Source organism: Rhincodon typus, chromosome 18 (genome assembly GCF_021869965.1).
Source record: "Rhincodon typus isolate 14 chromosome 18, sRhiTyp1.1, whole genome shotgun sequence".
In the NCBI taxonomy this organism is placed as follows: domain Eukaryota; kingdom Metazoa; phylum Chordata; class Chondrichthyes; order Orectolobiformes; family Rhincodontidae; genus Rhincodon; species Rhincodon typus.
In genome coordinates this window covers 21020830-21045631 of record NC_063349.1, presented here as the reverse complement: position 1 = coordinate 21045631, position 24802 = coordinate 21020830, and the positions used below count along the sequence as shown (strand labels likewise).

General features: G+C 41.1%; 1 protein-coding gene across 1 annotated transcript in view; it reads right to left on the bottom strand.

The window, feature by feature from the left end:
* The window catches only part of LOC109920177 (voltage-dependent L-type calcium channel subunit alpha-1C-like), a 656132-nt gene that overhangs the window by 424004 nt on the left and 207326 nt on the right, over positions 1–24802 (bottom strand). The window contains exon 7 of the mRNA XM_048607862.1: positions 22032–22228. Within this exon, the coding sequence (XP_048463819.1) occupies positions 22032–22228 (197 nt within the window). The remainder of the gene's footprint in view (positions 1–22031; positions 22229–24802) is intronic.

Sequence of the window (24802 nt, the reverse complement as noted above, 5' to 3'; positions counted from 1 at the left end):
GAAACGTCAGCCTTCCTGCTCCTATGATGCTGCTTGGCCTGCTGTGTTCATTCAGCTCTACATCTTGTTATCTCAGATTTTCCAGCATCTGCAGTTCCTACTATCTCTGATACAATATTCACCACAATGGTTTGGAAATATATTGCCATTCATTCACTGTTGCTGGAATTCCTCTTTAATGATATTGTGGCTCTACCTACAGAACATGGACTGCAGCAGTTCAAGAAGGTAGCTTACCATCACCTTCTCAAGGGTAATGAGAAACAGGCAATAAAGCTAGCCTAGCCAGCAACGCCATGTCCCACAAGTGAATAAAAGAAGTCACAATATTTACATTATGCTCCAAAGGATAGAAAGTGTATGGCTACAGGTGAAAAAAAAATGACTGAATCACTCAGTGCTCTGTCCAACAAAATCGACTTCCACTCTCAGCAACTTCTATGCAGTGCTCCCTCTAATGGGCTCAGATAAGGTGGAAGCAGTCTGCTCACTTGTTTCAGCTTGCAACTGAGATGCATGTGGCAGACATCTTTGTCATGAAAGTATCAATGTGGGCATCTATATATCAGAGATTGTTGCACCAGTGTCATTACAGGTGTAGACTCCATTGCTGGGTCCTGCTGCGTAGATGGTCTGTCAGTCAGGTTGGCCAAGGAGTCTCTGCTAATGTTGATGACAGCAACTGGGGGGGCCCTGTCATCTTACTGAGCATATGGATGTCATTCATGATGGCTGGATGGGACCATAATTTGGAGTACAGTAGGCATTCCTTCCAAACATTTATGCATCATCATCACCAACTAATTAAGGTTACATGATATAGCATAAATGTCGTTGTGCAGAGTCTGTATGTACTCCATGTGCAGTTGCATATATCTCTCCATGAGATTGGTTCACTCTGTCTGTGGAGGCGCTCATGCACACAAAACCCTGACTGGTAGTGATGCAGATGAGCTGAATTAACTCCTCCTGTGAGTAACAGTGCTTTAAAGTACTCTTATCAGGGAATACACCTGTTGCTACTTCTCCAAGAAGTTTCATTTCCTGTGATTCCTGCATATTGAAATTGTCTTGCTCCATGTGTTATGCTTCTTACATGTGGCATTAACAATTGAAACGGATTAATATATTTTAAGTCCCTGGTTGACAGCTCAACTTACTTTATTAATGTTCATGCTCCAATCTTATCAAACTAACCCAACAAACTAGACGTCGGGAAAACTTTACACAGAAATCAGGGCGAGCACATGACAGATTCAGTTGGCTGCTTGCTCCAAATGATCTTAATGTTGGAAACCTGTCAGTAACATTTCAGGGTGCACTACATAACCACCAGCTAAGTGCACCCCAAATCCATGAACATTGGCATCTGATACATGCCAGCCTCTAAGAACCCTCATGGCACATTTCCATTCTGCTTACAGGATCTTTCTGCACTTTAATACTGCACCTGCAACTATTACTGTAATACTGCTGCAGGGACACTGTGTGTTCAGATACATGCATCCAGCACATGGACTGGACCAGGCTGCATCTCTGGACTCTTTGTTTGCTCTCTCAGCGCTGACTCACTCTAAGCCTACCTGGATGCTCAAAGCACCTTGTGTTTTATTGCCTTGTGTTGACTTTTTGCACTTTGTCCCCTCAACCAGAGATGGCAGTCTCAAGAACAGGAATTGCTGGAAAAATCTCAGCAGGTCTAGAGAAAGTAGAGTTAACGTTTTGAACCCAGTGACCCTTCTTCAGAAGGCAAACTCATTTACTGCTGCCTTGCCATAATGTTTAGCATAAAAACAAAGCCAGGAAACGTGCCATCGCTGCAGCAGACCTCAGTCATGTCAAAGGAAGATAGCCTTCACACGGTGTTCCGGGCACATTAAGTCAAGGGTAGCCTCCAATACCAGACCAGGCCCTGTGTGGACTTCTAAGAGTCAAGATCCTCTCCTCATAAAGGGTAAGGAGCTGAACGATGGGCAGCACACCATTCATCTTGAGTCTTTCTGCCTTATTCTAGACTGTTTTTTACTCTTGCAATGAACAAGGCAGGTATTATGGGAGATAAAAGTGGGTGGTACAGCTTTTCCTGTTGGTGCAGGTGGGATGATGTCCTGAGTGATTCAGTAGGCAGCGCAGAAGGCATACAGTCTTGGTGCTGTCAGGGATTGGGGTGATTAAGAGTGAGTGGGAAAGATGTTGCAATGGCAGAACCTTGGTGGGAGGTAGGTACAGGAGCATAAATATAGTGAGTGTGAGATATTGGAGAGAAGATGGTGGAATTTACTCTGGCAGGCTGGAGAAGGATATTGACTTTCCTCCGACAATTCTGGACATTCCTGCAAACAGCTGAGACTGCTTCAAAGTAGATGGCAAACTTGGACCAGGTTGGTGTGGTCTGGTGTTGTGGCCTCCACTCCTGGTCACAGGGGCTGCAGAAGTCACATGTTGGCACCATCCTGACCAGGACTTCCAGAACTTTGCCCACAAATCAGGGTGCCAACCGCTCCCTGGGGCAAATGTCAGGAACCATGTAGAACAACTCTAGGCTGACAGTGTTTGACCAGTGGAAAACAACAAGCTTTTAAAGAAGGTGTCGGCACAAGAGATGCCAATGAATTCCGATCTATCTGCGAGGTGGCAGGTTGTTCCAGAGAAAACGTGTGATAAGATGAGGTGGAAATTGGACATGAGAGATAGCATGGGGTATTGTTATTTATTAATGAGGCAAGTTTGGTAAGATGTGGTGAGAAAACATCCTTGGTCTAATGATGAGATTCACTCCGCACACATGATGCAAGTCACACTTGGCGAAAAACAATGTAAGATTCAGCCCTTTTTTTTGTTTAAATACTGGGTATATTTGAAAGGAAGAGCAGGTGAGAGAACTGAAACTGAGACAGAGACCATCATGAGAAACGATAATGCAAGCAGCACATTTAACTTCAATTAAAACATCAATGCAAGCTATCACAGCAGGAATGAAATCACAACAGAAAATGATTTAATCCCTTGCAGCATTCAGCTATACATGCTGTTACTGTATTCCAGACAGATTCATACTTATCTACAGGTCACTATCATTCCATTACAGGACCTTTGACTTTAACTTTGGATTGTCTCGTAGCATCTCCTTTTTCATTCTCTGCTTGCAGCCAGGAGAGACCTATTGTAATCTTTGCGAAGTCCTTATAACCTGAATTCCCACATCCATTTGTATGTATATTTTAGCTGCTGCTTCAGATGAGCCTTTTACTTCTCACATTTTGTGCTTCTCTGAACATTCCACGAGAAGCTTACCAAAGCATCCAGTATTGCCTCCTGAGAAGCAACAACCCAGCTGCTCCATCATCCATTCCCATTGACCTTGCTCACAATGCTGGCACCAAACCTCAACAACCTATATCTTGCCCCTCTCATCACTTGTATCATTCTTAGGAACAATTAACTTGTAAGCAAAATCTTCTATGAATTTTTGAAAAGTCCTTAGTTTACTACTCTTATGTTACAAGCAAGGAAATAAATGGAAGGGCAGTGAAAATAATCAAATCTTTGCTTTGTTTGTTGCAAAATTTGTGTAAAACAAACCAGTCTATTAGTTGACATGTATCTTTCTCACTAGAGTAGTTTGTATTCTGCATTCTATACAGACACCAGGACAACACAAATAATTGCAAATACATGAAGTAGTAGCTTCAAAATTCAATAAGACCAACAAATCACTGTATACAATTAACCATTATGATATGGGCAGCACAGAAATGTCATACTGTCTACTGATTCACATGTTTGTAGCATGCAGTTTGCACTAAGCATGCTATTCAGTGCCAGCATGTTTCAGTGGGGTGCAAAATCGTGAGAAGGAAGCATGGGTTAAACCTAGTCTGAGATGCAAAAGAACAAGGAACAAAAGAGAAGTACAACACATGAATAGGCCCTTTGGCCCTCCAATCCTGTGCTGATCATCATGCTCTAACCAAAACTGAACAACAAACCTTCTGCCCTTATCCAGACCATATCCCTCTATTCCCTCCCTATTCATGTAAGCATCCAGACGCCTCTTAAATGACGCCAACGTGCCTGCTTCCACCACCTTCTCTCACAGTGCATTCCAAGCTCCTACCACCACTCTCTGCATGAAAAACTTTCCTTGCACCTCTCCGTTAAACTTTCTCCCTCTGACCTTGAACCTGTACCCCCTTGTAACTGAAATTCAACCCTGGGAAAAATCCCAGATATTTAAACATAGATATTTAAACCCAGTTTGCACCTCTTAAAGGAAGGTGCATTTTGATTCAAACAAGTGCTAGAAAGATTTGTAAAAGTGAGTTTAACCTGGGAAATATATTAGAATGACAACGCACAGCAGAGCAAGGTCTCGAACAGTTTCCAAAATTGCAGTGAATGCCTTGGCTGAGTGAGCGTGGAAGAAGAAAGATGACATTTAACCAGAGGGTGTTTGGTAGTTCCCTAGGCAAATCCATAGACAGCAATGGGACCAATTACCTGGAGCACCCATAGTCAGAAATCTAGGCCTGGATTTCTGGATCTGGATTCAATGTTGCAACATGTTTAATGACTTCAAAGAAACGTTTAAGATCAGTAAGTACATCTTGATTTTGCCATTTTCCATAAATTGCATTATTAGTCTCAACATTTGCTGACAGACTTCTCTCTCTCAAGAAGGACAAGATTGTATATAACTGGAGACAGCAGCTCTAAATGGTAGAGAATAAAAAACATGGCTGCATTTCCTTACTCCTATGGAGAAAAGGGTATTCATTAGCAATGGCAGATCCATGACTGAGAATGTATTCAGTGGCAAATTTGAAAATGACAGCATGTTATCTTGATTAAGAAATGAGTACTGATGCAAGGGTAAGAAACATACAAATACTACTTGCTTTTAGATTTGATAATACTAAAAGCATTACTAAAAAGCATCGTAATTTTATGTAGAATACCTGGAGTAACTTTTTACAGGAACTGTTTAGGACTCTAAGGAGATAGTTATGCTATTGGGTAAAACCTGTACGGAACAGACACAAACAAAACTTGATACAGGTATTTTTTCTTACAATTATTCAGGCACGGAACAGATTGTGTTGTCTTAACAAAACCGATGTTTTTAATCAGGGTACTGGACAAGTCAGCAACGTCAACACCAAGCTTGCATGAATCATTGTCAATCAGGATTGCATTGCTGTGCAATGTGAGTTATCTTTCATTCCAAGGTAGTGTCCTACATTTCAACTCTCAAGCTGAAGAGTTCCCCTTGTAGCCTTGATATGGTTTTCCTAGCACCCATGTCTCCACTCTCTTGTACACTGATATCCAGAGGAAGAGCAAAAGCTAAAAGGGAACTAATCAATTGTAGGAGTTGCCAGAAGGTCTGAACTTGAGAGAAACACCAGCCACCTAATGGGACATCACTCAAATTTTGTGTTGGGGTCTATTCGTTCAGCCATAAGCTCTTAAATGGTTGATGTTGAAAAGCACTAATCAGTAGGGTCCAGAGTTTCATCAATTGTTATTTTCTTAGATATCAAGAAATACTGATCGATGTGACGTGTTAACTCTTGACCTGAAAGCCATACCAACAAGAAGGAAGTTAACCGGTAAAAGCCATGCGGCTGGCAGGTAGAAAGGTGAGCCAGAGTCAGAAGTTAATCAGCACCAGATGCAAGAGCTCTTGGAAGCACTGTATGTTCAGATTAATAAGATTGAAAATCTGGAAGGCTGAGTGAATAGCTTGGAGATGCTAAAGAACAGTGTGTTTTATCAGAAATGACCAATAAATGGAAACTGGTGTGGCATTGGTTGTTTGACTGAAAAATAATTTGGGGGTTGTGTACCATGAGGACTACCGTGACCAGAGATAGGGAAGGTTTGTAGAAGTGTTAGATATAACTCAGTATGAGCTGGAGGAGCACAGCTGGCCAGGCAGCATCAGAGGAGCAGGAAAGTTGACGTTTCAGATCAGGACCCTTCTTTCCTGAAACATCAACCTTCCTACTCCTCTGATGCTGCCTGGCCTGCTGTGCTCCTCCAGCTCACACTGTGTTATCTCTCACTCCAGCATCAGCAGTTCTTACTACCTCTGAGTTTGTAGAAGTATGCCTTGCTGATGATAATCATGCCAGTGAAACTTCAAACCTATTGCTGGACAGGACTACTGACCTACCTACTTGCTGCTTAGATAAAGAATAATTATGGAACTGTGCAGCTTCATTGTGTCAAATCTGTGCTGGGACTGCTACAGGTGCTTTTGGCTATATAGATGCATCCTTATTGAAGGGAAATTTATATTTTGATTTCATGGTATCTTTATCTCTTACTTCATCTATAATTTGTATTGATTCTAACTTGTATTAATATAAAAGCTAGAAGAAATGGAATCTTATTGGTAATTTCTTCAATTGTGTATCATTCAGTAAATTTGGTTATTTTGGCTCATGGTTCCCCCATGGGCATCATAACAAAACCGAGGGCTTGAGTTCAGGTTTAAATCCAGATTTGTAAAACAGGTTCAATACAATACAATTTTTCAGCAGTTAAACAAATGGAATTTCATGTTTGTTTTGCTATATTTTATTGGGAAATCAATATGGATAACTTTGAGACTCTGGCCTTTGTTGAGAGAGATGATTTGACCTTCAGAGACTTGAAGCAGTTTGGGAAAAGTAATTTTAAAGCTGTAGCAGGGCACATGAAAGTTAAAGTAAGATCAGGAGCTAAGAGGGGTTTGAATGTTTAAAAAAGTGTCTATGTTCCTGGAATCCATGAAAGAAAGGACTAGTTTTATTAAATGATCAAGTGCAAAATTAACTGAATTGAAAAAAGAAAAACAATTTAGAAAGATTGAGTTAGAAACAGGATTAACAAGAGATGAAAGATGTAAGGAAATAAAAAGGGAAAGAGATAGAGATTAAAAATTTCAAAATGGATCCCCAGTTCTGATTATACAAACTTGAGTTAACAAGGAGATGTATGGCTTATTCAAAGAGAATTTCTCGTCATTTTGCTTTGGTGAAGACATTTTGCTTAATAGCTAAATTTAGTGAGGAAGGAATTAATAGCTGCTAGCCTTGATAGAGATGTTAAACCAGAAATTCTCACAATAATGATGTTTTGGTGTCTACCAGTAAATTTGAGAATAATAATGGAGGCAAAACAAAGGGAGTTAGATGGTTGAACAGATGTTAGAGCTTATTGAGGTACCAGATAGGATCCACCAGCTTTGATACATTGATGCATTTGAACTTAAAGCTAAATTGAGGCTAGATACCAGATGGTTTGAAGAATGACTGGCATTAAATCAAGTAAGCAATTTTATTAGGAGAATGTTACTCCCATCATGCCAGAATATCACAGAAAGGTGATATCATATCCATAGAAGAGAGAGAACAACTGTGAAGCACGAATGATCAGTTGAACTGGCTGTGTATTCAGACTAGACAAAATGTGTTAGTCTAATATATTGTAATTGAGTACAACAGTGAAATGAGCTAAACTAGAGAATGATTAAAGGACAATAAAGTTTTAAGGAAGTTAAAATTTGGTAAACGTATACCTAAGTTCCCATCCATTAAAAACCCATGGAACCTGAAGCTAATCATTTTTAGTGACACTTCACAAGTTAAACTTTTTGACTGATATTGTAGTGCAGCTAATTTAAAAATACATCACATGGTTGAGAATGGAAATTGCTGCTTGTCAGCTTGGGAAACAAAGAAAATAAAGGGTTGCTAAAGGCTGAGGCAATTGGTTGAATTCTTCCCTCCTTAGGCTGAACAAGCCTGCATTGATGTCAACAAAGTCAATTGTCCTCAGGTCCCTTTTAAACCTTTCTCCTCTCACCTTAAACTTATGCACTCTAGTTTTGGACCCCTCTACCCTGGGGAAAAGGACTTGGCTATTCACCGTATCTATGCCTCTCATGATTTTATAAACTTCTATTAAAAGTCACCCCTCAGCCTCCTAAACTCCAGGCAAAAAAGTCCTAGCCTATCCAGCCTCTCCTTATAGCTCAAACCTTCCATTCTCAGTGACATCCTTGTAATTATTTTTGCACCCTTTCCAGTTTAATAACGTCCTTGCCAAAGCAGGGAGACCAGATTTGTATGCAGTACTCCAAATGTGGCCTTACCAATGTCTTGTACAGCTGTAACATGATGTCCTAACTCCCATACTCAATGCTCTCACTGATGAAGGCAAGCATGCCAAACACCTCCTTCACTAGCCTGTCTACCTTTGCCTCCACTTTCAAGAAACTGCACACCTGGATCCATAGATATCTCTGTTCGACAATACTCTTCAAGCCTGTCTTTAACTGTGCAAGCCCTGTCCTGGTTTGTTTTACTAAAATGCAATGCCTCGCATTTATCTGCATTAAATGCCATCTGCCATTCCTCACTGGCTCACTGACCCAGTTGATCGAGATCCCATTGTACTCTTAGATAACATTCTTCATTGTCGACTACACCCCCAATTTTGGTGTCAACCACAATTTTACTAACTGTGCCTCCTATATTCTTATCGAAATCATTTTAATAAGTGACAAACAACAGTGAACCCAGCACTGATCCTTGCAGCACACAGCTGGTCACAGTCTTCCAGTCTGAACACCAACCCTTTACCCTCATCTTCTGTCTCCTACCATCAAGCCAGTTTTATATCCGATTAGCTAGCTCTCCCTGGATCCCAAATGATCTAACTTTACTAACCAATCTACCATGCAGAACCTTGTTGAAGGCCTTGCTAAAATCTATGTAGACAATGTCTACCACTCTGCCTTCGTCCATCTTCTTGGTCACCTCGTCAAAAAACTCAATCAAGTTTGTGAGACACAATTTCCCATGCACAAAGCCATGCTGACTATCTCTAATCAGTCTCTGCCTTTCCAAATGCACACAGATCCTTTTTCCCTGAATCCCCTCCAACAACTTACCTATCATTGACTTTAGGCTTGCTGCTCTATAGTTCCCAGACTGCTTCTTTCTTAAACAATGGTACAACATTAGGCACCATCCAGTCTTCCAGTATCTCACTTGTGGCAGTCAATGATACAAATACCTCTGTTGAGGGCCCCACAATTTCTTCCCTAGCTTCCCACAATTTCCTGAGCTACACTTGAACAGGTAACATGGATTTATCTACCTGAATGCATTCTAAAGCCTCCAGCACTACTTCTCCTGTACTGTGGACTGTTTTCAAGACATCACTATTTATTTCCAAGTTCCCCAGCTTCCAAGTCTTTCTCCACAATAAATACTAATGCAAAATATTCATTTAGGATCTCACACACCTCCCGTGGTTCCACATCAGGATGACCTCATTGATCATTAAAGGGACCTTGTTATCTCCCTAGTTACTCCCTTGCCCTTAATATATTTGTAGAATGTCTTTGGATTCTCTTTAACCTTATCTGCCAAAGCTATCTTCATATCCCCTTTTTGCCCTTCTGATTTCCCTCTTAAGTGCACTTCTACTGCCCTATACGCAAAGGATTCACTTGATCCCAGCTATCTATACCTGACATACGCCTTCTTTTTCTTCACCAGAGTCTTAATATTTCTAGCCATCCAGTGGTCCCTACTACTGCCTGTCTCACCCTCCTCAGAAACAGGAACATGCTGACACTGAATCTCATTATCTCATTTCTGAAAGTCTCCCACTTGCCAGACGACCCTGCCTGTGAACAGTCTCCCCCAATCAACTTTTGAAAGTTCTATCTGATACCATCAAAATTGGCCTTGCCCAAATGTAAAATATTAACTTGTAGGCTAGGCCTATCCTTTTCCACAACTATTTTAAAACTAATAGAATTATGGTCACAGGTCCCAAAGTGCTCTTTCACTAACACCCCAGTCACTTGCCCTGCCTTATTTCCCAAAAGGAGATTGAGTTTTGTCCCTTTTCTACTAGGGCAATCTGCATACTGATTGAGAAAGCTTTCTTGAACACACTTAATAAATTCCTCCCATCCAAACTCTTAACACTATGGCAGCCCCAGTGTATGTTTTGAAAGTTAAAATCCCCTCCGCTTACAACTTTATTCTTAGAGCTATCTGCGATCTTGTGGTTGGTTGTTGTTCCGCAGATGTTTCATTACCTATTGGGTAACATTATCAGTGTAGCCTCCAATGAAGCGCTGTTGTGTTTTCCCGCCTGGTATTTAAACTCTGGTGTCCACTGAGCTGGATTACCTCACTTCCGGTTTTTCTTCGCAATGGAGTGTATATGGGATCTACCTCTATGTGTTTATTGATGGCTTTCTAAGTGGAGTACCAGGCTTCTAGGATTTCCCGTGCTTGTCTCTGCTTTGCCTGTCCCAGGATCCCAGTGTTGTTCCAATCGAATTGGTGGTTCTCTTTATCCACGTGGATGGAGATGAATGAGTATTGGTTTTGTCTTTTTGTTGCCAATTGATGTTTGTGTACCCTTGTGGTTAATGTCCTTCATGTTTGTCCAACGTACTGTTTGTCGCAGTCTCTGCAGGGAATCTTGTATATGACATTGGGCCTGTCCATAGTGGGTAGTGGGTCTTTGGTTTGGGTGAGCAGTTGCCGTAGGGTTGATGTGGGTTTGTGTGCTACTCTGATGCCCAGTGATCGTAGGAGTCTTCTGGTCAGTTCAGATGTGTTCCTGATGTAAGGTAGCATAGTGAGTGTGTCAGAGCATATAGTATCTTCCTGTTGTTGTGCGTGTGATAGGCATCTTCTGACCCGGTTTTTTGGGTATCCTTTGTCTTTGAATGCTTGGAAGAGGTACTTTTCTTCTTTTTGGCGTAGCTGTTTGCTGCTGCAGTGTGTTGTTGCCCGTTTAAATAATGTTCTCACGCAAATTCATTTGTGTGTGTTAGGGTGGTTGCTGTTGAAATTCAGTACTTGTATTTCAGTACTATCTGCAATCTCTCTACATATTTGCTCATCAATTTCCCACTGACCACGGAGGGGACTTATAGTACAATCCATCAAGGTAATCATCCCCTTCTAATTTCTCAGTTCCACCAACTCAGCTTATGATCCATCTTGAATATTCTAAGTACTGCTTTGATGTTTTCCGTAATCAAAAACACCACTCTCCTCCTCTCTTGCCTCCCCTTTTGTCTTTCCTATAGTATCTGTGTGCCAAACATTGAGTACCAGTCCTGTCCCTCCCTCACCCATATTTCTGGAATAGTTATGATATCCCACTCCCATTTTCCCAACCATGCCAAGATCATCTGCCTTAACTGTCAGGCCTCTTACATTGAAATAAATGCAGTTTAATTAATCAGTCTTTCCTTGTTCCCTGCCATGCTCTTGCCTGCCAGGTCTATTTAACTTGCTCTCTTTAACATCTGCACTAGCCTCAACCGTCTCTTTTGTCTCACTACTGTTTAGGGTCCCACTCCTCTGCCAGACTAGTTTGAACCCTCCTGGTAGCTCTTGCAAATCTCCCCATCAGGATATTGGTCCCCCTCCAGTTCAGGTGCAACCCAGCCCTCTTGTAAAGTTCACCTCTGCCCCAGAAGAAATCACAATAATCCAAAAATCGGAATCCCTGCCCTCTTGCACCTAGTCCTCAGCCATACATTCATCTGCCCTATCCTCCTATTCCTACTCTCACTGGCACATGGCACTGGGAGTATTCTATTGGTCCTGCTTTTTAACCCTCTGCCTTATTCCCTATATTCACTTTGCAGGACCTCATCCCTTTTTCTACCTCTATCATTGCCTTCAACCATTCGATTATATCATGTAGAATGAATCAAATCAGTTGAAGACTGGCATCTGTGATGCTGGAGACCTTAGAAGGAGCCAAGATGGGTCATCCATTCCAATTCTGGCTGAAGTTGGATACAAATGCTTCAGCTTTATCCTCTGTACTATGTGCTGGGCTGGGAATTGTTGAGGATGTGGATATTTATGGAGCCTGCACCTTCTGCTAATTGTTTAGTTGTTGACCACCATTCATGACATGATGTGGCATGACTGCAGAACCTTGATCTGATCCATTGAACAAAGAACAAAGAAAATTACAGCACTGGAACAGGCCCTTCGGCCCTCCAAGCCTGCGCCGATCCAGATCCTCTATCTAAACCTGTCGCCTATTTTCCAAGGATCTGTATCCCTCTGCTCCCTGCCCATTCATGTATCTGTCTAGAGTTGTCTGTCTCATTGGTTTTGGATTGTTTAGCCCTGGCTATTAGATGCTGCTTCTGCTGTTTGGCATGCAAGCATTCCTGTGCTGAGGCTTCGCCAGGTTGACACCTCATTTTTAGAAATGTCTCTCAAGATGGTGGCAACGGGAGAGTGGGTAGCTTTCTCACTCCTGAGTCCGTCTGTTCCCCAGCACCAGACTGGCCAGATCCTTCTTTCTCCTTTTCTTTCTTCTTTTCTCTTTCATCTTCATCTTTTCTTCTTTGCGGTGGCGATGGTAAAAGAAGGCAGCATCCATAGGATCAGGCAGTCTGAGGCAGCAAGAGGCAAGAATGGGAGCAGGCAGCTGGGGTGGCCGGTGGTGAGAACAAGAGTAGGAAACCCGGGGCAGCTGGCAGTGAGGGCAGGATAGGCTGCAAGGTGGCGAGAGCAAGCTGCCCAGGGCTGTGATGTGGGTGATGTCAAGCCCAAAGTGGGGGAAGGTTAAGCCCTTGCAAGGAGTGCAAGTCCAGCGTGACTAGGCGCTTCTGGACTGTGGTGTTGAACTGTTAACTGTGTTTCTTTGTTCATCTACTTTTAGTAAGAAGCGCTGTAATGTTAAACTTTTTAACTTTGTTTTCCTCATTTTCTGCTTTGTAACTAAGATTCCATACTTAGGTACCTTTGTACCTAACATGGCATCTTATGTGGTAACTTGTAAACTTTTCACTGTACTTATGCGAGTACATGTGGCAATAAATCTAATTCAATTTAGCATACTTGCTGCAACTCCTGTAATGCCTTCCTGCACTCTTTATTGAACAAAAGTTGGTCCTCTAGCTTCATGTTAGTGGAGGATATGATGGGTTATGATATTTTCATATTGTCTTTGAGCTGTTCAATTCATCTATTCTCTCCTTGGTTTCCATTAATTCTGCAGCCTCACTTTCCATATGACATTGTTCACTTTGTTAACTCGTTTCCTTTTTCAAAATCTATAGAAACTCTTAACATCTGTTGTTTATAATTCTAGCTAGCTTTATTCTATTTTTACCCTACTTATTAATTTTAGTTATCCTTTGCTGTCTTTTTACATTCTGTCTAATCTTCTAATCTACACAAAATCGCAGGCAACAGTACATCCCTTTGCGACGAGCTCAACGCATTCTGGCTCACTTTGAACAGAAAGGCAGTGAAACAATATCACCTGTCCCAAGCCTCAGATGCACCTGCACTCTTAGTCACCGCCGCAGACGTTAGATCGGCCTTCTTAAGGGTGAACCCATGGAAAGCGACCGGCCCAGATGGAGTACCCGGCCGTGTACTCAGATCCTGCATGGACCAGCCGGTAGGAGTATTCACAGACATCTTCAACCTCTCCTTATTACGATCTGAAGTCCCCATCTTCTTCAAGACTACCATCAGCCCAGTGCCAAAGAAAAGTCGTGCCTCAATGACTACCGCCCAGTGGCTCTGACATCCATAATTACGAAATGCTGAGAGGTTGGTCATGGCTTACATCAACTCCAGCCTCCCAGATTGCCTGGATCCCTTGCAATTCGCCTACCTATGCAACAGGTCCATGACAGATGTTGTCTCCCTGACCCTATACTCATCCCTGGAACATGTGGACAACAAGGATACCTATGTCAGGCTCCTACTTATTGACTACATCTCTGCCTTCAACACCATAATTCCAAACTCATTGCCAAACACTGTGACCTAGGTCTCTGCTGCCCCCTCTATAACTGGATTCTTGATGTCCTGACGAACAGACCGTAGTTAGGAAGGAGAGGCAACAACACTTCCTCCATGACGATCTTCAAACACCAGTGCCCATAAGGCTGCATACTCAGCCCCCTACTATACTCCTTCGACACACATGCTGACTGTGTGGCCAAATTCCGCACCAACTTCACTTACAAGTTTGCTGACGATAAGACCATTGGAGATCGGATCTCAAGCAATGACAAGACGGATTACAGGAAGGAGATAAAGTACTTAGTGGCATGGTGCAAAGACAACAATCTCTCCGTCAATGTCAGTAAAACGAAGGAGCTGATCATTGACTTCAGGAAGCGGAGATAAGGGCACGCTTCTGTCTGCATCAGTGGTGCTGAGGTTGAGATGGTCAAGGGCATCAAGTTCCGAGGAGTGACAATCACTGAAATCTGTCCTGATCCACCCACACTGACATTACAGTGAAGAAAGCATAGCAATGCCTCTACTGCCTCAGGAGGTTAAGGAAATTCAACAGGTCCACAAAGACTCTTACAAATATTTATAGATGTACAAGAGAAAGCATCCTGCCTGGATGCATCACAGCGTGGTATGGTGAGTACTCTTCCCAAATCCGCAAAAAAACTATAGACAGTTGTGAACACAGCCCAGTCCATCATGCAAACCAGCCTCCCATCCATTGATTTCGTCTATACTTTCCACTGCATTGGGAAAGCAACCAACAAAATCAAAGACCCCTCCCACCCCGGTTATACTCTCTTCCACGCTTATCCATCACACAGAAGATATAAAAGTTTGAATACATGTACAAACAGATTCAAGAACAAATTCTTCCCCACTTATATCAGACTTTTGAATGGACCTCTTAAATGCTATAGTTGATCTCTCTCTGCACCTTCTTGGCAGTTGTAACGCTGTATCCTGTGCTCTGTTCTGTTACTTTGATGCATTTCTGTAGTACGATCTGCTTGTTAAGCAAGCAAGACAACACTTTTCACTGTACCTCAGTACATATGATAGTAATTAATTAAATCAAATCAAATAAATGAAATAATCTCAGAAGGTCGGGTTGCCCAATTGAGACAGAGATGAGTACGAATTTCTTCTCTGAAAGGTTTGTGAATCTATGGAATTCTTTAACACCAGGTTGCAGGGGGTGTGTTGTTAAGTCTGCTCGAGGTTGAGATTAACAGATTTTTAACCAATAAGGGAAAGGGCAGGAAAGTGGAGTTGATAATTATCAGAACAGCCCTGATCTCATTGAATGGTGTAAACTCAATGGCCTGAATGCCCTACTTCTGCTATTATAATCTGCAGTCTCCCAGTCTTTACTAAAATAAGTTTTTTCAACTCTCACTCAAGTCATCTTATGCACCTCTGAATGACACTGCAAATTTTATACTGAAGTTGGGCATTTTATTTGCTTTAGGTCCATGGCTGCTTGCAACTGGGCTAGCCTGACAAACTGATTTTACACAAGTGCTTTGAAGCCAGCACATATAAAAGAGTTTCATCTCATTAGGCCAGCTGGATTGGAACTCATATAACAGGACTTTGAATCCACCAAAGCTGAAGTAAGTTTAACTGCATATCAAATTGCATCCACCTATTCTAACCAAATAAAACTCACTGCCTGTCTTCTTGCTCCTATAAATGACAATGGCATTACCTAAAAATAGGATTACAGCTTGCTTGCCAAACTCAGTTCACCAAAATAAATATTAGGATCAATTATTTTATCCAATAGAGACAGAAACCTAGTAAGTAAAGCTGACAGGGTGCTTTGCCTTGAAGCAACCAAATACAGAAATTGCTGGAGAAGCTCAGCAGGTCTGGCAGTATCTGCAGAGAAAAAGCAGAGTTAAAGTTACAGAGAGAATGAGAGAGAGAAAACGCGAGAGAATGAGAGATAGTAGGGCTGGGGAGAAGAAAAGATAGATCAGCAATAATGGAGACAATGAGTAGTTGAAAATGGGTTGACTGTACTGAAAACAACCCATTTTGTGACAGGACTTGAGGTTGTGGGGGTAGGTAATAGCAAGGGACTGGGTATTCATGTTCAGAAATTATTGAACTTGATGTTGAGTCTTGAAGGCTGAAAGATTCCTAAGAGGAAGATGAGGTGCTGTTCCTTCAGTTTGCATTGAACTTTTAAAGGAGTAATGCCCTTTAGGGAAGGAAACTGCCATCCTTACCTGGCCAGGTCTAGATGTGACTCCAGACTCTCAGCAAGGTGTTTGATTCTTAACTGCCCTCTGGGTAATTAGGGATGGGCAATAAATGCTGGCCTCACCAGTGACGCCCTCATCCCATGAGTGAATAAAAAAAAACTTATGATCCATAGGCTATATATTGGAGGACCGCGGAGGTATCAGAGGTTTGTTATTCTTTCCAATGTAAATAAGCCTAGCCCATATTGACAAGTCTCCATTAAAAAATAGAGAAACTCAATTTACTGGGATTATGGGACACTGATGTTCTGGGTACACATTTAAAATCTGACAGTATGTGGCACAATACAGTTGCACCACAATGCACTGTCACATATCATACTTCACCAAATCAAATTTAATCCAAATAAGAAAACCTGAGCATATTTTAGATGAATGAATCAGATTCAAGTGCTGTTTCTTCCGATGAGTTCTATCCCTTCTTTATCTTCCTGTTTTAAAGAAGTAACTACTTAATGAAGCAAGTATCCAAATTAGATGTGTTCTGAGGAAGGGTCACCGAACACGAAATGTTAACTGTTTTTCTTCACAGATGTTGCCAGACCTGCTGAGCTTTTCCAGCAACTTTGTTTTTGTATCCAAATTACATGGATGATGCAGGTATAAGAAATGTTGAACTGTATTTGACAGCATTTCATAAACTTCAGAAAATTTGACTATCTTAATTTGGATTGGATAAGTATGTTTTGATCTCAACTGTGAAAGGAAAAATAATTAATAACGAATACACTGGATCTTTAATAGCTGTAAACCAAATTCTGCATGTCAAACAGACTCTTTGTTTTAAATTGATTAGTGCTGAAAAAAGACGTTTTGTTGAAGCTTTTTGTCTGCAATCATCAGGAGAATTCACCAGAATTACCAAAGTAAATACTGGCAAGCCAAAAAGCTGTTCTGCCTCTAACATAAATAAGCGATGTTGTATATGAATTTCATGGCCAATGTCCATGGTATGTGAGCTGTATGTCTCAAAGACTGGCAGGCCATATCAAACAGCACATCCCTTTGTCTGTTGGCGACATGCAAAGAACTGCTTCCTTTACTTCATCTGGTCATTTAGAGTCAGAGAACCATACAGCACAGGAACCGACCCTTGGTCCAACTTGTCCATGCCAACCAAGTTACCCTTATTAAACTAGTCCCATTTGCCTGCGTTTGGCCCATATCCCTCTAAACCTTTCCTATCATATATCTGGCCAGATGTCTTTTAAATATTGTAACTGTACCTGCACCTACCACTTCCTCTGGCAGTTCATTCTACATACAAACCTCCATCTGTGTGAAAATGTTGTTCCTCAGGTTTCTTTTTAAATCTTTCTCCTCTCACCTGAAAAATATGCCCCCTATTTTCAAACTCCTCTTTCCCTAGGGACAAGACTTTTGCTACTCACCTTATCTATACTCCTCATGATTTTATAAACCTCTATAAAAGGTCACCCCTCAGCCTCCTATGGTCCAGTGAAAAAGTCCCAGCCTATCCAGTCTCACCTTTTAACTCAAATGCTCCAGTCCTGGTACCATCCTTCTAAGGCTTTTCTGCACCCTCTCCAATTTAATAATATCCTTCCTATAGCAGGGTGACCAGAACTGTCCACAGTACTCCAAAAGTGGCCTCACCAACATCCTGTACAACTGTAACATGATGTCTCAACTCTTATACTCAAAGGTCTGAGCAATGAAGGCAAGTGTGCCAAACACCTTCTCTACCACCCTGTCAACCTATTACACCAATTTCAATGAACTATATACCTGAACCCTTAGGTCTCTGTTCAACAACACTCCCCAGAACCCTACCACTAATTGTATAAGTCCTGTCCTTGTTCACCTTTCCAAAATGCAACACTTCACATTTATCTAAATTAAACTCCACCTGCCACTCCTCAGCCATTGCCCCAACTGATCAAGATCCCTTTGTAATCTTATATAACTTTCTTCACAGTCTACTATACCACCAATTTTGGCATCATCTGCAAACTTACTAACCATGCTTGCTATATTCTCATCCAAATTGTTTACTTAAATGACAAACAACAGTGCACCCACCACCAATCCCCGTGGAACACTGCTGGTCACAGGTCTCTAGTCTGAAAAAACAACCCTCTGTCTCCTACCATCAAGCCAATTTTGTATCCAATTGGCAAGTGATATAACTTTACTAACCAGTCTACCATGTGAAACCCTGCCAAAGGCCTTAGTAAAACCCATGTAGACAACATCTGCTGTTCTGCCCTCAACTACCTTTTCGGTCACGTCCTCAAAAAACTCGATCAAGTTTGTGAGATATGATTTCCTATGCACAAAGCCATGTTGAAAATTCCTAACCAGTCCCTGACTCTCCAAATGCATGTGAATCCTGTCTATCAGAATCCCCTCCAACAACTTACCCACCAGTGATGTCAGACTCACTGGTCTAAAGTTCCCAGGCTGCTCCAAGCAGACTTTCTTAAATAATGGCAATAGCCAAGTTCCAGTCTTCCAACACCTCACCCATGGCTGTCAATGATACAAATATCTTAGCAAGAGGCCCAACAATCTCTTCTTTAGCTTCCCACAAAGTTCTACGGAAACACCTGATCAGGTCCCAGAGATTTATCTAACTTTAAGACCTCGAGCACCTCCCCTTCTGTAATATCAACTCTTTTCAAGACATCACTATTTATTTACCCAAGTACCCGAGTTTCCATGTCTTTCTCCACAGTAAATACTGACGCAAAATACTCATTTAATATCTCTTCCATCTCCTGTGGTTCCCCACGTAGATGGCCTTGTTGTTCTTTAAGGCATCCTATTCTGTCCCTAGTTGCTCTTTTGTCCTTAACTTATTTGTAGAATCTCTTTAGATTATCCCTAACCTTATCTGCCAAGGATATCTCATATCCCCTTTTCTGCCTTCTTGGTTTCCCACTTAGGAATGCCCCTACACCACTATACTGTTCAAGCGATACACTTGATGCCAGTTGTGTATACCTGACATATGCCTCCCTCTTGTTCTTGATTAGAACCTCAACATCTTGATTCATCGAGCATTCCCAATGCCTACCAGCCTTACCCTTCACACTAACAGGAACATAATGTCTCTGGACTCTCATGATCTCACTTTTGAAAGCCTCCCACTTGCCAGTCGTCCCATTTCCCGTGACCAGTCTACCCCAACTAAATTTTAAAAGCTCCTGTCTCATACCATTAAAATTGGCCATTTAAGAACTTTAACTTTTAAATATAACTTTTCTATAACTATTCTAAAACTAATAGAATTATGATCATTGGTCCCAAAGTGCACTCCCACTAACACCTCATTCACTTGCTCTGCCTTATTTCCCAAGAGAAGGTCAAGTTTTGCTCTTACTTCAGTAGTACATCCACATATAGTTAAAGAAAACTTTCTTGAACACTTAAATTCCTCCCCATCCAAGCCTTTAACACTGCAGCAGTCTCAGTCTATGTTTGGAAAGTTAAATTCCCCTACTATTACAACCCTATTATTCCTATACATATATGAGATCTCTCTACATATTTGCTTCTCAGTTTCCTGCTGACTATTGGGGAGCCTATAGTACAATCCCATCAAAGTGATCATCCCCTTCTTATTTCTCAGTTCCACACATACAGTTTCACTAGGCAATCCCCCAGGCATACCCTCTCTAATTGTTTTCCACAATCAAAAACACCACTCCATCCTCGTCTCTCGCTATAGGAAGGATAGAAAGGGACACATCTAAACCCCGGAACGTTCAGCTGCCAATCTGGTCCCTCCCTCAGCCATGTTTCTGTAATAGCTATGATATCCCAGTCCCATGTTCCCATACATGCCTGGAGTTCATCCGTCTTACCTGACAGACCTCTTACATTGAAATAAATGCAGTTTAATTCTTCAGAGTTACCCCGTTCTCTGAGGTTTATTGGGACTGGGAGCCAATTTATGTTTTAAAGAATATTTTCTCAAATTTTGTCCCCTCTAGATCTCTGTAGCTCAAATATTGAAGCCCCATTGATAAGACACTCCCACATATTTCTGTTACTAGTCTGTAATCAGCCAGATCCACAAGGAAGTAGTTTGGTTAGCTTGTTGATATTCCTTTTCTTTCTCTGGGAAAGCACTCAGAATCATAGAATTTTACAGCACAGAAATGGTCATATAGTCCATTATGCCAATGTCGACTAAAATGAAACTGTTAGTTACATCATTTCCTTCGCCTTCCTTCTCACCATATCATTTTCAATTTTAAATTTTTCAAAACAGTTATTCAATTCCTTTGTAAAGGTTATAATGATTTGGCTTCAAACATTATTTCTGTTTGGAAATTCTATATCCCAATATTAATTTGTTTAAAAAAATCATAACCTCTACCCATGGTATAGCCTCATCAATCAGCGGAAATAAATTTTCCAGATTTACCTTATTATGCCCTTCCAAATTTTGAACACCTTTATTACAACTTAGCCTTTATTTGTTCTCTTCTGGTGAAAGGGTCATATTTGCTCTAACCTCCTAATAACTAAAGTATCTCAACCCTCCTAACAGCTCAAATAATATGTTTTGTACCATTTTTATGGTGTTGATTATATTTCTAAAATACAGCAATTAAACTGGACGCAATTTTCTATGCTCAATGAAACAAATAATTTGTTAAGAATGGGGATTCTCTTTTCTTTGGGACTCTGTACTTTACTTACAAATCCTTTGATCCTAAAGGTTCTTTCCAAACTAACCAGTGTGTCTTTCAATTTTAAAAAATGTTACGCGAATTATGTCCTTTTAAATTTTTGACTTTTGACCATTTAGTATGTATGATTTTCCTCGTTCCTGCTGAGACTGTCTAGTTAAGTATACATGGTCTTTGCTTTATACTTCACATTGTGAAAATAACAAAGGTGGAATGTATTTTGTAATGCAATTTAATACAGCAGTTTAATCACGTTCTCCTCTAACCTAACCCTTCCATTTTAAGTCATCATTTATCTTTTCTCTTATTTACATTTCTTTTTCTGACTTTTCATCCAATACCTTGTACTCATTATCTCATCTGACCTACTAATGCCCAAAAATTCCAATACTTTTTGAAGCAAGAACTCAACAGAACTCAACCTGGTGAGACCACTGGTTCCTTGTGTTACTTACTCTTCTTGGATTCAGGTTAGTGGTGACATTACTCAAAGGAATAAAATGTAAAGTAAGTCTTTAACTGAGCAAATGAATGCAATGAGAAACATAATATGAGAAAAAGAGCAAGTCAAGCATAAAGCAGCTGGACATGGCAAAGGACATAGGAATCAAGTGATCAGTAGCTAGGAAAATGGAAAGCAAGGCATTGATAGAGAAATAATAACTGAGAAATTACCCCAAAGTTTCAATAAAAAAGGGACTGAAAATGGCAAATGAAGTGTGAAAACAAGTAAATAATGAAAAGATGGAAGTTGAATTTAAAAAGTTATAAACAGTATGATATGGATAGGGAAAAAGAGGACCAGCAGATATAGAAATTCTAGAGATGAATATAACAGGCAGTGAAATCAACTGAAAAAAAAATTCAGTGTTGGGAACAAATTTGCTATTAATAACCTTATTTTATGAAAGTGGTTCAGGTCTAACTTAAGTACGATGGTATTAGAACACAAAAAGTGAAAATGGTTACCAACTGAGGTGTTAAATATTTTTCAGTTGCAAAAAACACTTATGTATATAATTTTTAAAAAATCAAATGCTTACAACAGTGTAAATTAAGCCAGATCCTACACCTAAGTTTTAAGTTACTTCCTTATCAAACTCATTAAGCTGCAGCCAATTTAAAATGCTTTGTATTCTGGTGAAAATGGCACAATTAGAGTAATTTTCATGAACTTATAGAAAAGTAAATTACGTCATCCATAAAATTATTGCAGTTTACTTCATTCACCTTCTCCAAAACATATTTTGTCGTTTAGTTTCTGTTGTAATACATACCCAGTATAAGACATCAGTCCACCCCTCCATGGTGATGCACTGAAATACGGTTAACATAGCAAATGCAAAGTTATCGAAGTTAGTGATTCCATCATTGGGGCCAACCCATCCACTTTTACATAATGTGCCATTTGAACATCGACGACCATGTCCAATATTTAAGCTACAGGGTGCGGGTTCCTCTTCAGCAACTGTATCTGAATATGAAACAAAACAATAGGTTAACAATGTAATAAAACAAAGAACTGCAGATATTGGAAATCTGAAACAAAATCAGAAATTGTTCGAGAATCTCAGGGGGTCTAGCAGCATCTGTGGAGAGGAAACAAAGTCAATGTATCATTTTGGATCCAGTGACCCTTCTTCAGAACTATCAGCAACTAGGAAAAGGTTGCATATGTGCTGATGATGGGTGGAGTTGGGGGTGGGTTTGGGGCAGTGGTGGTGGTGGAAGGAAGGAGTAAGTGAACAGGTGGAGACAGAGCCCAGAGAGAGACAAAGATAGTTAGGCAGACAAAGTGATGGATAATGGTATGCCACGGAGGGAAAACAAATGATTATTGGGGACTTTAAGTAGGTGAAAACGAGTTGGCTGTGATGGAAGCAGCCCATGTCATGACAAGGCCAGGGGTGTGGAGATGGGTAAAGGACATAGAGGAAGATGTTCAGGTTCTAAAATTATTGAACTCAATATTAACCCCTGAAGACTGCAGTGTCCCCTGCAGAAAATGACATGTGGTTCTTCCAGCTTGCACCAAGCCTCGCAAGAGCACTGTGGCAGGCCCAAGACAGAAATATTGGCCAGGGAATACGATGATGTGTTGGGGTGGCAGGAAACTGGAAGCTCAGGGTAATTTTTGTGGACAGAACATAGTATTCCGCAAAGCGGCTACCCAGTCTGTATTTCATCGCCCCAATGTAGAGGAGACCACATTGTGGGCAGTGAATACAGTAAACTAGATTGAGTGAAATGCAGATAAAATGCTGCTTCAGTAGGGAGTTGTGTCAGGACCTTTGGATAGTGACGCGGGAGGGAGTGAATGGGCAGGTGTCACACCTTCTTCAATTGCTTGGGAAGGTGCTGTGGGGTTGACAGGAGGAGTGGACCAGGGTGTCCTGAAGGGAACAGTCCCTGTGGAATGCTGACAAGGGAGGTGAGGGAAGAGGCACGTGTCTGGTGATAGCATCCTGCTGGATGTGGCAGAAATGATGGTTTATAATCTCTTGTATGGGGATACTGGTGAGGTGGCAAATGAGAACCAGGGAACCCTATCAGTGTTGTAGGAGGGAACAGAAGGAGTGAAGGCAGAAGTGTGGGAAATGGGTCGGACATGGCTGAGGGCCCTCTCAACTATGGTTAACAATAATAAATCAACTTTGGGTAGCAAGTTTATTAATATCCAGAGGGAACACTGATAAAATGCCCACTGCACTAATCCAAATCTTACGCAATACAATTTAATTTCAGAGTGGATGACTCTAGTAAAGAGCACTGCAATATTTGTTTCTAGATCCAGATGGATTGGAGACAACTTGTAAAAATTAAAAAGAGAACGTTACATAGTAATCCTAAAATTCTGTTTCTGTAACATCACAATTCATATTCATGAAAGAAATGATACCCTTAGGCAGCATTGTTGTTGAAGTTCGGTGTTCTCAGTACATAATAGGAGCAGGAATATGCTATCTGGCCCCTAGAACCTGCTCTGCCATTCAATAAGATCATGGCTGATCTTTTCCTGGACTCACCTCCACTTACCCACCCGCTCACCATAACCCTTAATACCATTACTGTTCAAAACTCTATCTTTGTCTTAAAAATGTTCAACAAGGTAGCCTCAACTGCTTCACTGGGCAGGGAATTCCACAGACTCACAAACCTTTAAATGAAGAAATTCCTCCTCAAATCAGTCCTAAATCTGCTCCCCCTTATTTTGAGACTATGCTCCCTAGTTCTAGTTTCACCCACTAGTGGAATCAAACCCCCTGCTTCTATCTTATCTATTCCCTTCTTAATTTGATATGTTTCTACAAGAATCACCCCTCATTTTTTTAAATTCTAATGAGTATCGTCCCAATCTACTCAATCGTTCCTCATAAGCCAACCCTCTCAACTCCGGAATCAACTAGTGAACCTTTTCTGTACCTCCTCCAGTACCAGCACATCATTGCTCAAGCAAGGAGACCAAAACTCTACACAGTACTCCAGGTGTGGCCTCACCAGCACTCTATACAGTGCAGCATAATCCCCATGTTTTTAAACTCCATCCCTCTAGCAATGAAGGACAATATTCCATATCCCTTCACCGAGGTCCTTCTGCAAAGCAGCATGCTGCAATTTTTTCACCATTTAAATAATAGTCCTTTTTGTTGTTATTCCTAACTAATTGGATGACCTCAGGTTTACCAACATTGTACTCCAACTGCCAGACCCTTGCCCACTCACTTAACCTAACTATATCCATCTGCAGACTTTCAGTGTCTTCTGCACACTCTGCTCTACCACAGTTCTTAGTGCCGTCAGTGAACATTGACACACTACACTTGGTCCCCAATTCCAAATCATCAATGTAAATTGTAAACAACTGTGGTCCCAACATTGATCCCTGAGGCACACCACTAGCCACTGATCATCAACGAGAAAAACATCCATTTACACCAACTCAGAGATAGTAGGAACTGCCGATGCTGGAGTCTGAGATAACAAGGTGTAGAGCTGGATGAACACAGCAGGCCAGGCAGCATCAGAGGAGCAGGAAAGCTGACGTTTC